The 13490-nt window shown below is 40.9% G+C and overlaps 1 protein-coding gene across 2 annotated transcripts in view; it reads right to left on the bottom strand.

Annotated features, from left to right (window-relative positions):
* The window catches only part of ctnna1 (catenin (cadherin-associated protein), alpha 1), a 184214-nt gene that overhangs the window by 34839 nt on the left and 135885 nt on the right, over positions 1-13490 (bottom strand). For both annotated transcript variants that reach the window (XM_078550616.1, XM_078550615.1), the window contains exon 9: positions 713-865. In XM_078550616.1, coding sequence (XP_078406742.1) covers positions 713-865 — 153 coding nt within the window. The remainder of the gene's footprint in view (positions 1-712; positions 866-13490) is intronic.

Below are 13490 nucleotides of genomic sequence, written 5' to 3'. Positions count from 1 at the left end.
CTGCTAGTTAGCCAATCCCCTATTATATGCTAATATATCACCCCCAACAGAGTGAGCTCTTGCCTTGCGTAGTAACCTTTTATGTGGCACGTCATTGAATGTCTTTTGAAAATCCAAATACACTACATCTACTGGTTCCTCGTTATTCACCCTGTTTGTTGCATCCTCAAAGAACTCTAATAAATTTGCCAAACATGACTTCCCTTTCACAAAACCATGCTGACTCTGCCTGATTCTGTTATGACTTTCTAAATGTCCTGCTGCTACTTTCCTAATAATGGATTCAATTTTTCCAATGACAAATATTAGGCTAACTGGCATATAGTGTCGCTAGTTATAGTTAGAACTCTTATACAACAAACTAGGTTGAGTTAAGCATGGATGTTTAGAATCCAACAATTTTGTCCTGAAAACTCATCCAAAAGAAAAAATCATAACTCCCCAGTTAAGAGGAAGAGTAACTCAGTTGTGGCTCTCCAATGACTTTTCTAGAGCTAATCATGAAATATTAGGGGCAACTACCAATCTCTTTCATTCGTTCCATGCACTCAAGCTGCTAAAAGATGCTAGTAATGAAATTTAGAATCTTTCATTCACAGGATATTTCTAGCCTACATATTCATGAATATAGAAGATAATTTTACTGAAAAGATCATTGCTGCTAACAGAGATTGAATTGCTTGATTCAACAATTATGAAAATCTGCACTTACCTCTACCAATTTGCTGGCATGGTCACGAAATACTTGGGCATATTCTTTCACTTCCTTTTCATTACCATTCTTGGCTGCCTCAATCAAAACCAGAAGGGGAACATTGGTCTCCAAGAAAGAGTCTGATACATGATCCATGACAGCTTTCCTCAGCTGTTAAAAATAATGGAAATCAATGTTTAAGCTGAACAATGTAAACATTGCAGTACTCACTTTCAGTAACCATGCATTACATTTGACTAAAATTAAGTTGAATTGATGTTAGCTTTGTACTGAAAATCCATGTATTCATAAGATGTTGAGTATTACATTTTATATTTTTCAAACTTGCCATGACCAGCTGAGAAAAAGTTACTTGCGACATTTCCTTTCCCTTAGCAGGGTATTACAGAAAAGCTCTTAGTAAGTGTATCGTGTGCCAAAATAACAATCCAGTATGAGCTTCCGGAGTTACCAATATTTCATTGTTCAAGAGCTATTTTGACTAGTTTTAGAAAGATGTTCACTATGATCATAGACAGCCGACAAAATTTCCTCATTAATTTTGGCTAGAATTTCATCCACTGAGGCTGGCCTTTATTCTAGCCACAGTACTTCTATTATGCATCTTAAGTGACTGAGAATTCAATGACTTCCTGCTACATTTCAGTGAAAAACAAAAAGCAAAATCACTGTACAGATGGACCTTCCACAGTGCACACTAGCAACAGTCATGTGAAATAGATACTGTAGCACACAAATTGTACTTATATGGAAAATTTAGGGAGATTGGCTATGTACCTTCAAAAGACTGGCATGTTCCACATTACTTCCATTTATCAGATATGTAACAATTAAACACTGCATGGTCCACCCCCGACTGCAAGTTAAATGCATTCAAAGCTACAATATAACGTGAATATGTAAGCCATTAGAAATAAAGCCAGGGAACTAGGAAGTATACATTAGTTAGTCTTGAAAGAAACCTTAGCAGAGATCCAAGTAGTCCCGATTATAATATTTTTTAGAAGAGATAGACTGTAGACAGAAGGGCAACGGGACTGTAGCTTTTGGGATCCTGGGCTGGTTTTCGTGGTTTTAGGGTGGTAGTGACTAGGGAATGATGCTAGACTTCCAAGATTACCCCAGTGTTGAGGGTGCTGGAGGGGAGTTTGGCAAGCCACATCCATTTGAGCCCTGGTTTTTGAAGAAATCTGGGTCGCTGTCATCAATCCTGACAGCCTTCCCAGGCTTGGAGGTTATCAGGTGTCTACCTCTTTGATGGTGAAGGCAGCCAAAAAGGTGGTGTGTGGTGTGGCATTTTGAAAAAAATGTTTAAATAGCCTTTTCGCTTTTTTTCCCCTGGTGGTAGTTGCTACCTTTGAGGTGATTAAGAGGTAGGTTGTAATGGCATCTGCAATGCTCTTTGACATCTCCTGTTGGGACAGTCAGGAGGCACCAAGCTGACAAAGCAAGTTCCAGGTTTTCCTATTGGAAAATTTGGAATCAAAGTTTTCAGTGATTTCGCATCATCTTGCTAATTTGTCTTTGTCTAGAGAATCCATTTATGTTGCTATGTCTGGGTCTTGAGTGGCATTAAACTCTGAAAATCTCACTCTTCTCGGACCAGCGTGGGATGTATTCTTTATTGTAGTCATCGTGGGTACTTCTGGTGGCTCCCATTTTCAGGAGTCTGGCAAACGGTCATAGTGATTTGAGGACGGTGGTTTCTCTGGATTATATTCTCTGCTGTTCTCGCAAAGTTAGGTCATAAAGCCTGATGAAATTTCCATCTTGGTTCAGGGCTGAGGTGATTATCAGCACCTCAATCCCTACTGTTAGGAACTAGAGTTAATTTTAAGTAAGTTACATTTGGATTGGTGGGTGTTAGGAATAAGCTATAGCTTTAAGTTTAATTTATATGTTTTATCTGTGGGTTAAAAGGGTGAAACCTGGGTTGAGTTTGATTTAGAGTTTTTCTCTGGGAGAATGTTGCCTGCAAGTCTGTGGGTTTCTTTGTATACCTGCATTTTATTGAAGTTTTATGATCCTTGAAGTAGTTTAGGGAAGTTAAAACAAATTAGAAAAACTGTGCTATTGCCTAGCAACAGGAGAGCGACAGTGAGAAACAGAAACGCAGTTTCAGTTCAGATGAGCAGATTTCCCAAAAGAACAGAAGAAAAGTCCCAAAACCAGCGAGTGGAGCCAGAAAAAGGTCCCAAGACCTAAGTCAAGGAACAGGGAATCTGGAATAGATGCTGTTCAGTGGAAGTGAAAGCAATGAACAGAAGGCTCCAAATTAAAGAGAAAGCTGCAGGAAGCAGACTCAAGGCAAAGTGGCTTGTGAGAAGCCAGAAGATTCAAGAACACAGCCAAAGGTTGGCGACCCCTTTCTATGGGCATGTGAAATAGTGGTGCTCTAAAGTCATGGCTGAATATCTGAGAGAGAGGGAAGGGAGAGGGGGACAGGGAGGGAAGGGAAGGGAGAGGGGGAGAGAGAGGGCAGGGAGAGGCAAAGAGAGGGGGAAGGAAGAGGGGGAGAGAGTGGGAAGGGAGAGGGGGAGAGAGTGGGAAGGGAGAGGGGGAGAGAGAGGGAAGGGAGAGGGGGAGAGAGAGAAAGAGAGAGAGAGAGAGAGGGAAGGGAGAGGGGTAGAGAGAGGGAAGAGAGGGAGGGAAAGAGAGGGGGAAGGGAAGGAGGGAGGGAGAGGTGAAGCTTGAATGCATGTGGCGATCCAGGGAGCGGAACATCGGAGGGACAGATTGAAACCATTGGACCATTGTGGAAGGCATCATAGAGGAAAAAGTGTTGTTTGGGTGAAGATTCCAAAGCGAGTTTTGAGATTGGAGATTGGAAACCCTTGCGTGAAAGATACAGTGTTAGCTCACGGCATGAACTTGTCTGGGGGAGTTCATGAGAGATCCATAGCATCTGTTCAGGGTGGCATCTATCACTTGATTTCAGAGTGTACTATGTCTGACCACAGGTCGCCTATTGGTTTACATGGACTATTTACTTACTGCAAACATTAGAGTATAAGATAACTTTTGTAACTTGTGTTATCTTTATAAATCTGTATATATCTGCATATGTATGTGTAAAGGTATTGTTGTGGTGAAGTATTGTAATATGGTTCATCTTTTCTAGTTTAATAGTTTAATCTAGTTTTATTCTTTCGTTAAAGTTCATCAGCTGAACCTGTGACTCTGTTCAGTAGCCAACCTCCACATTTCTAAACAAAAAATAAAAGTGAGGATCTATCAAGCCAGGTTCCACCCTGGGGTCTGACTTGTAACATCAGCTGAGATCATAACACTACAAGTACAAACACAATGCTCGGTCGGTCTTGCGAGTGTGGAATTTCTTAACGATCTTACAAGAGGTAATGAGCAGCTGTCCTTTGTTGTTACCGGGTGTGAAACGGAGGCCCAGTGAGTATTCCTTCCTCCAACTAGCAGGAAAAAAGTACTTGGCTTTTTAGCATTGTAGATGAGATGGACATCAGAGGTCAGCACCCAGTCTTCTAGTTGTTAGCTTGGTCTACTTTTTGGTAGTCCTGCGTACAGTGGTGGCTGCTGAAATCGCAGATGCAGATGGCTAGGTGGGTATCATTTGGTACGGAAATAGTTAGCCAGGTCTCCATTGGCAACTTGTAAAAATGCACAATAGGCAGCTTGCTCACTGACTGTAATGGGGAACAGTAAGCTCCCCGCCAGCGAGATCTCTTCAGCTTCAGTAAATCAGGTCAGCCCAGACATATGCAGCCCTACAATATTTCACGTGGCATAAGCACACTATCATGTGGAATGCACGATCAGCAGCTGGTATGGGCTGGGTTCAGTCATGTGGGTTTCTTGGGGGGGCAAGAATGCAAATCAAATGCATTCTTTAAGTTCCCTTGATAAGATCTCACACTTTGATCTAAACAGATTTTCAATGTCAAGTTGATAAATGCAGAGTTCTGGACCAATTACTTTCTTGTTTGGTTGATTTGGAAAGATACCTATGGTTGACATCTGATGCTTTCATGCTTTTCAAATCAGGAGGGATTTTTGGGCATTCCACCATCTTGCTGAGATTGCCTGGAAAGTTCAAACTAGTAAACATAGGGAGACCTTAACAAGGTGTTGAATGGTTCAACCTTAACCGAATAAAACTGGTTTTAGAAGCCAGTATCCTAAACAAGCAGAGGAGGAACAAGATGTTCTGACCAAGTCCTTGCATTTACTACCAAAACTAAGGCCGAAGCAACTAAGATTGAAACTGCCTTCAAAAAGACTTGTCACAAAAACAGAAAAATCTGGAAAAACTCAGCAGGTCTAACAGCATCTGTGGAGAGAAAAACAGAGTTAACGTTTCGAGTCCGTATGACTCTTCTTCAGAGACTTGTCATTGGCAAATGACGCCATCTGGCACAAAGACCTGCTAATGAAACTTTCAAAAGCCTTTCAATGCTGCAAAACTCTGGCTTATCAACATCCTAATGATCAACTTGCATTTATCTTGGCGACAAGACGAGCTAAGCAAGGACGTTCAACAATGATCTGCCACAGGGATTAGTGCTCAGAGTGGCCTTTTTCAACATCTATATGGCAGACACCTGGCCCTGCACCAAATATTGGAAGCTTATCTACGCTAATGACATAGCATAGCTGATGCAAGTGACCTGGGCCTCCTGGACCTGGTGCCTATATTCCAATCCAGAGAAGGCAGATGTGCCGGTGTTCTATCTGAACAATAACGCCGCTGGGAAAGAACACAATGTTTCTTTTGTGGATGGTGGTGTACCCATGACCGCACCCAAAATACCTGGGTGTCACACTGGACAGGACTCTCCCCTATCATCTCATCAACACCAGGCAAAAAGTAAAAAACTGATGAACCTGGCCTGTAAACTCACTGGAACATTACAAGGGAGCACAGCCAGAACACACTGCACTGCAACTGTGGTCTTATTCTACTCTAGCAGAATACTGCTCTGTCCCTTGGTCCTGGAGACACCGTAGAAAGATTTGCAGCTAAATGCCATGGAGATTGTATCTGGATGCTCAAATCCACTCCAACTAAGTGACCCCTAATGCTGTCTCACATTGTCCTGCCTGCCATTCACCACAACACCATCACTCTTTGCGAGATCATGACCCACAGTAACCTTTCCTTTCACCTACACTTGAAAAAGGTATCAAGTGTTTAAAATCGCGCAGGTCATTTTGGGGAACAACAGCTTACATTCATGCAGCTGGTGATCAACCCACTATCCAGATGTACAAAATCGTTTGATGCTTGCAGCATAAAGGACCAACACCTTATTGTTGACCCAAAAGCAGAGGTCCCTCACTACGACCTCCTTTGAATGGAATTCACAAAGAGCATAGACAACGAGAGCACTTGTGCTGTAAGTGGACAATAGGGGGTGGCCTGGAGTGCTATTGCGGCCACAAGTTATCAGACTACAGAACACTTTGTATCAACTTGTTCACTATTATCTATGTGGGAGGCATCTCACTTTGAATCCCAGGTGGTCATCAAACAGATAGTCAAACTAGACATTCCATTCTAAGCTTTTTATCACACAAAAGTTGCAGTAGGGGTGACATAAGTGAAAATATGGACAGGAGATAGTATTGTTAAAGGGCAGAATTACAGTCAAAGCAAGGAAAATTTTCATGGGTGGCGGCATTAAGAATCTATCTGAACTGAATTAAGAAACCTTAAGAGACTAGTTACCATATTGGGAGGACCTTGATAAATAGTGTAAAATAAATTGCAGGCAAGATTTGGGGAGATATTTACAGGGAGATATAATAATGCAACATTACCACTATGCGGTTAACTAGGATACAATAAAATAATTAGTTGGGAGGAAGATTTAAAATACATGCAGATTGTTTTCTTATTCAATGTGTTGCATATCTAGCAAGGTAGGATGCAGTGCTAGATTCGGCTTTTTTAACAGAATAATTAAGGAATGTGATGCTAGAACGCTTGGGAAATAGTGGCCACTAAATTTAGTTTACAAAAAAAAAAATTTGTATTTGTATAGCACTGCTAGTGGGAAATTAAAAATGCTAAAAGAGAATACAGTAAGAATTTACTGAAAAACCCTTAAAATCTCCAGGCAGACATAGCTACTAAACATATTAAGAGTTGAAGATTACCAGATGAACACTGCATAGCATTGAGAGCCTGACTGGGGTCACAAGCAGGACATAAATTAGATTAAGTGTACTCCCCTCTCACATAGGGAAGGGGCAGATAGTTTTAGCTTAGATATGGGAGGACATACAATAATAGACAAAGAGGGGGCTTTGATGAAACACAAACAGTCTTGAGCTGTGAGAACCAAGGTCTTTGCGTATGCGTTTTAATTTTGATTGGATATAATTATGTATACCTCCTTTAAAGTAATTGGTTAGCAAAATTACAGGTTTATGTACTCAATAGGATGGAGTTAGCATGAGACCGGTGTGTCGGTTACCGATTGGATGTATTCAAATGTACTCAAATGTATTATGATAAGAAAAAGTACAAAAGTAATGAAATGTAATCAATCTGGGAGCTGGGTCTTCATTCTTAGGAATGATTGCAACTCCTTTGCATATGCATGAATAAAACCGGTTAAAGGAAGCCTGAGTCTCTGTAGTCGCTGTGTGATCGGGGATTGTAACTTCTCCTCTTCAACTGGCCATGTGGTAGTTGCTGGACTGGAGGGAGTGCCTTCTTCAAGCACTTTTCCTGACTACCGGACTTCTCAAAGCGCTTTACAGCCAATGAAGTACTTTTGTAATGTAGTTACTGTTGTAACGTAGGAAACGCAGCAGCCAATTTGTGTGCACAAGCTCCCAAAAACAGCAACGTGATAATGACTAAATAAGCTGTTTGTGACATTGATTGTGGTATAGATTTTCGCGACAGCACTGGGGTAACTTTCCTGCTCTTCTTTGAAATAGTGCAATAGAATCTTTTACACCTGTCATGAAGAGAATGTGTATAGTGTTATTGGAAATTATTTATAAATTGGAGTGGGGTGTGTCTGTCTGTTTGTGGCTTAATTGGATTAAAGCCAGCTAGTCTGGGTGCTTCGATGTATAGTAATTTGAGATGTTAATTAGATAAATGTAAATTAAAAGGTAATGTGCAATTTGCATTTGTTGAACAAACCATTCAAAAGAATGGGTAAAATCTTGCACCTAGCTGGGAGACACCAAGCAGTGTGTTTATTTTACTAATAAAATTGGTGGAATGAAAGGATTATTGTTAGGAGAGGTAAAATTTAAAAAACCTAGTAATACAATGGAAAATTTACATTCAAAGGGAAAGCTAGGTATAAGCCGAGAGGAGTGTGTGTGTTAGTCAGAGGCATGTAAGATCTTACCAGCTTGTAAATCAAAATGTGTGCAAAGGAACCAAATCGCAAGGGGCCTCATTTTGAATTTGTAAGGTCAAATGTGCTTTGCCTAGTGGCGGTTTAAAGTCTATGGCTTATTGTTGCCTTGGTGAAGATTTACCTGGGAGTGATTAATTTGGGGATTAGGTAAAAGTTAGTATGGTAATAATTTGTAGACATGTGTCTGTGTTTAAATTTGTTGTTAAATTAATAAATGTTTAATTTAGTTTTGTATGAAAAACCTCTTGAGGCAATGGTCTTATATCTGAATTGCATCTCAAACATACTAATTAAAAATATAGGTTATGACAGTTGTTCAAGTTTCCCTCTGGGATTTAAACAACTTGGCCTTTACCAACTGCTGTGTCTAACACACCCGCCTGGGGAATTATGTGTTAAGAACTCGTGCCCACTAAGAACTGGATTGAAATTACCCAAATTAAATTCTCATAGGACTCTTATAATAAGTAGACAGAAGATAGTAACCTCTTCCGTCTGGGCCACAGTACTATTTTGAACATTCTCTTTCCAATCCAGGTAGCGGTTAGTTTTATTTCTAAAATAAAATCTCTCTCTACTTTAAAATAGGTAGTGTTGCAAGTAATTAATCACTAGTTCCATTGCCATTCTAAAAATAGTGGAGCTATGCTCTCAATTCTATATTCAAATTGATTGAAGTATAATCAAATAATTAAAGCATATTATTCTATCATTTAATAACTCTTCAGTACTGCAAAGCAGAAAATGAGAGGAAGACAAGACTTGCATTTATATAGCACATTTCATGACTTCAGGACATCTCTTTATAGGTAATGAAATATGTTTGAAACATAGTCACTGCTGTAATGTAGAGAATGATATGAATCAGAGCTGAAAGCGTTACCAAATAATCTATGGCTGAAAGAGAAGACCAATAGCAGACTCCAGTTGCAGTAGTCAATTTGTTTTGAACCGAAACAAGCACAGGAATTTAGCTGCCAACATAAATCATTGTTTAAATCATATGATTTCAGATAATTGCTGTTTCAAATCAGTTTTAAGTATAATAAATTTCTCTATATCAAAAGGTTATTGCAGAAACTAAAAGCTTATGGTGTAGAGAGTAAAGTATTAGCATGGATAGAAGATTGGCTGGCTGGCAGAAAACAGAGAGTATGCACAAATGGGTCTTTTTCTGATTGGCAGGATGTGACAAGTGGAGTCCCACAGGGTTGTACACTGGGGCCTCAACTTTTTATAATTTATATCAATGACTTGGATGAGTGGAGTGAAGACATGGTAGCTAAATTTGCAAATGACACAAAGATAAATCGGAAAGTATGCTGTAAAGAGGACATAAGGAGGTTGCAGACGGATATGAGTAGGTTGAGTGAGTGGGCAAAAATACGGCAGGTGCAGTGTAATGTGGGTAGGCCGGACACTTTTCAGGACCAAATGTGACGGCCTTAGGCCCGTTCATGAGTTTGCCTAATATACAATGCAAAATTATCTGATCAGGGTAACCATTATTCTGCAGGATGCCTTTGATGTGCCCTATTTCAGCATCAAGCTTGCATGGTGAACAAATGGCTCAGGTCCTATTTACAAGGCTGCCGATAAGACCAATCTTAGAGCATGTGGAACTGTAAGAATCCCAATGTGTATATTAACCAGTGAAGGTAGGCTTACGGTAGACCGTGGTAGAGAATCCCCTGGCAGATTTCTCAACCAATTAGTCAAGGAATGGGAGTTCATTTGACAGCTCCATCTGTCAGGAAATTATATTATTGTGGGATATTTTAATGTAGGCTTGTGTGTATATGTGTATGGTTATGTGTGTGTGGCTAAGTTAATTAAACTAGACAGTTAGACTGCAATGTTTAAAATTTATCAAAAAAGTGAGGTGTTAAACAGGCGTTTGAAATGGAGATGAGTGAAGCTAGGATGAAGACAACAGATACGGTGTGAATAAAATTTGCATTTTTAGATAAGTGGGAAAGGTGTTTGATTTTCAAAAAGTTCATGATAAGATTTTTACAACCGGCATGATAAATAAGGCAAGGTTATTATATTGATTTTTCCAAAAGTACTGGCCGTATTGATAACATGAAAGATTTTTATATTCTGGGAAAAGTAACTCCTAAAGACAAGTGGAAACAATGGAATTTACAGGTCAAAAAGGAAAAAATATATTTAAAGAAGGATGGAAGGCTGTGTGAATGTGGCCATATGAGAGCTCGAAAGGTAGCTGTGTGGAACAAACTTGGGGAAAAAGCCTCTAGCCACCCTGCAGAAGTTTGCAGTTCCAGTAACCAAAGTTGTGTTAAAAGACTTCGGATATTCATTGTCCAGTGGGTGCTTGTAGTAAAATTGCTGGATGACTTTATAAATTTGGAATCTATTTGGGCTGTTGCCTTAAAGGGTTGGGTTGTTGGGGGTAAGAGTTGGGAATCTGGTTAAGTTGAAATTTTGGGAACTGTTACAACTGTGTAACTGTAATCTTGTGTGTGTTTAAGTTTGTTCTTCTTTTGTTAATAAATGTTTTAATTTAATCTTTAAAATCCCTAAAGGCGGTAGTGGACTCATTACTTCTGACTTCAGTGCACTAGCCTTCTTGTAATAAATATAAATTGCAAAACAGTTGCGATAGCGTGGCCAAGTTTCCGTTGTAGATTTGGTCAGCCTGGCAAATAGCACCTGCCATATCACAACACATTTCATGGGTGAATGTGAGTGCAGGGTGGAGCCCATTAAGGCATGCAAGGAAATTGTTACATGCAGCTGCAGATTTAAATATAGCAAGCGTATCATCGATATGTCAGAAATATGCAAGGGGTAGGTGGTTTGGTGTCATTCCATCGAAGACACATTTCTCATGGAACTGAACAAAGATGCTTGAGGGAGCTGGGCATGGAGGGAGTCTCATGGCAACACCATCTATTTGGGCATACATGGTGTCATTAAAATTGAACTCAACTGTGCAAGTTGCCGAGTTCATAAGTCCAATGCATACCAATTCACGCAATGGTGGTGGGTCCAGATCACCAGATGGTGGTGCTGCAATGCAAATGTCTATGGCTTCCTTAAGTGGAACATTGGTGAATAGGCTAGCAATGTCAAATAAGCATATGGACACAGAATTGCTATCAATATGCAAGTCATGTATGGCCTTCGCAAATGCGAAGGAGTCCTTCACCATGTATGCGGAAAGCTTGGTCAAAGCTGGTATTAACAATTCACTCAACCATTTGGCCAATTAATGTTGTGCAGAACCGGTCATAGATAAGATAGGGCCATAGAGGGACATCGCTTGTGTGTGTCTTGGGCAACCCATACATATACGGACATAGCAAACCGTGAGGATGAGCCCAGTCATATATATTACGCAGCAGCTCATCGCTCTTACACAAGTCCAGCAAGCTTTTTTTTAAAGCTTACTTTCGAGCAAGGTCGTCTGGTTATGTTGAGCGGCAGATCCAATGGATACGAATTTGGACCTGTCATTAAGGACAGCATGCATTTTGTTGATATAGTCACGCTTGTTAAGGATGACTATTCCCGCCCCTTTGTCAGGTTTATTGATGTGTATGTCTGGGTTGGTCTCAAAGCCTTGCAACGCTGTAAGACATTTATGCTGCATGTGAAAGTGCAACAGGTCATTCAGAATTCCGCAATATGCGTGCATTAGATCAGCTAGGTACGCTTTTGAGGGTTCAGTATCTTCAGTAGACGCTGGTTTGCGGCGTGATAGTTGGGAGTAGAGGAGTTCGAACTCAGCTAATACCTCTTCCCATTTGATTTGGGATGAAGGCACATCAAAGTTAAAACCATGTGCAAGGACAAACTCCTCGCTTTCTGAGAGTACATAGTCAGAGAGATTTGTTACATTTTTAGTGGCATTGTTAACTGCGTTGCCAAACTGCTTCTGCTTAAGTGAGCTTATGATGCAGACATGTTTCAAACGGGCACTGTTTATGGTGCGGTTATCTATTGAGGCAATATAGTAGCATAAACGGACAAATCGAAAAATTAAAGTAATTTATGCACCTTAGAACAAGCGCAGTGTAGGGCGTGGCATAAATTAGTATCCCTACTACCAATCTGTTCAATCTCATCTCGCATAAACGCTCACTTGATTGTGGGACTCTCTCTCATTTTAACATTATCCAAACTATTGGAAATTAAAACTGGCACAACCTTGGGTTTAATACACACTTGGAGAAATTCAATAGGTAGCTTACCTGTTCTTAACCTACCTATAAGTCGAACTATGTTATTGAAATGAATTTGGTCTTTGTTGTAGACATGTTGCTTAGACATGTCTTTTTTCCAGCAATAATTAAGAAGGCTAATGGAATGGTATCCTTTATTACAAGAGGAGTTGAACATAAAAGTAAGGCTTCAGTTATACAGGGCATTGGTGAGACCACATCTCAAACAGTGGGCAGGATTTTATCATCGGCGAGCGGGGGTGGGGCCCGCTCGCCGACGCGTAAAATGATGCGGGATGATGTCGGACGGAACTCCCGACGGCACCCCGCCCCATTCAAAATTTCAGAAAGGCGGGAGCACAGCAAAATCAGCTGCGCGCCCACCGACCTGTCAAAGGCCAATTGAGGCCATTGACAGATCAATTACAGTAATTAGTGGACCTGCCCGTCCAACCTTAAGGTTGGCGGGCAGGCCAGGAGCCCCGGCGGGAAGTAGAAAAAACATGAAACCTTATCCATAGGCGGGATGAGGTTCATATAGGGTTTTAAAATTTTTAATAAAGTTTTGTTGGAAATTATGAACATGTCCCAACTCATGTGACATTGTCACACGAGGGGACACTTGTAAGGGAATTTTTTTTTTCTATTTTTAATATTTTTGCATGTAGAGCCAATCTCCCTGAGGCTGCACTTAACCTCGGAGATGAGTATACTCTTTCATGCGCATGCGCGAAAGAGCGCACTCTTGATTTTAGGGAATTCCCCCCCCCCGGCACAGGGAGCGCATAGCGCTTCCCTGCGGATGTCACGCTGGGTGGGCCTTAACTGGCCCGCCCACGTAAAATGGCGCCGCGCCTCTGATCGGGGGGGCGCCGATCGGAAGCGTGCCCGCACACGCCCGCCCATCAACTTCCCCCCCCAACGGGGGGAAAATTCAGCCCAGTGTATGCAGTTTTAGTCTCCTTATTTAAGCAAGGATGTAAATGTGTTGGAGGCAATTCAGAGGAGGTTTACTAGATTAATGCATGGAATGAGGGGGACTGTCTTAATGAGGAAAGGTTTGACAGACAGGGCTTGTTTCCACTGGAGTTTAGATGACTGAGGGGTGACTTGATTGAAGTACTGAAAAGTATTGACAAGGTGGACGTGGAAAGGATGTTTCCTCTTGTGGGTGAGTCCAGAACTAGGGAGGGGCACTGTCTTAAAATTAGGGTTTGCCCTTTT

Source organism: Cetorhinus maximus, chromosome 10 (genome assembly GCF_964194155.1).
Source record: "Cetorhinus maximus chromosome 10, sCetMax3.hap1.1, whole genome shotgun sequence".
Taxonomy (NCBI): Eukaryota; Metazoa; Chordata; class Chondrichthyes; order Lamniformes; family Cetorhinidae; genus Cetorhinus; species Cetorhinus maximus.
This window is presented reverse-complemented; position numbering and strand designations above follow the sequence as displayed.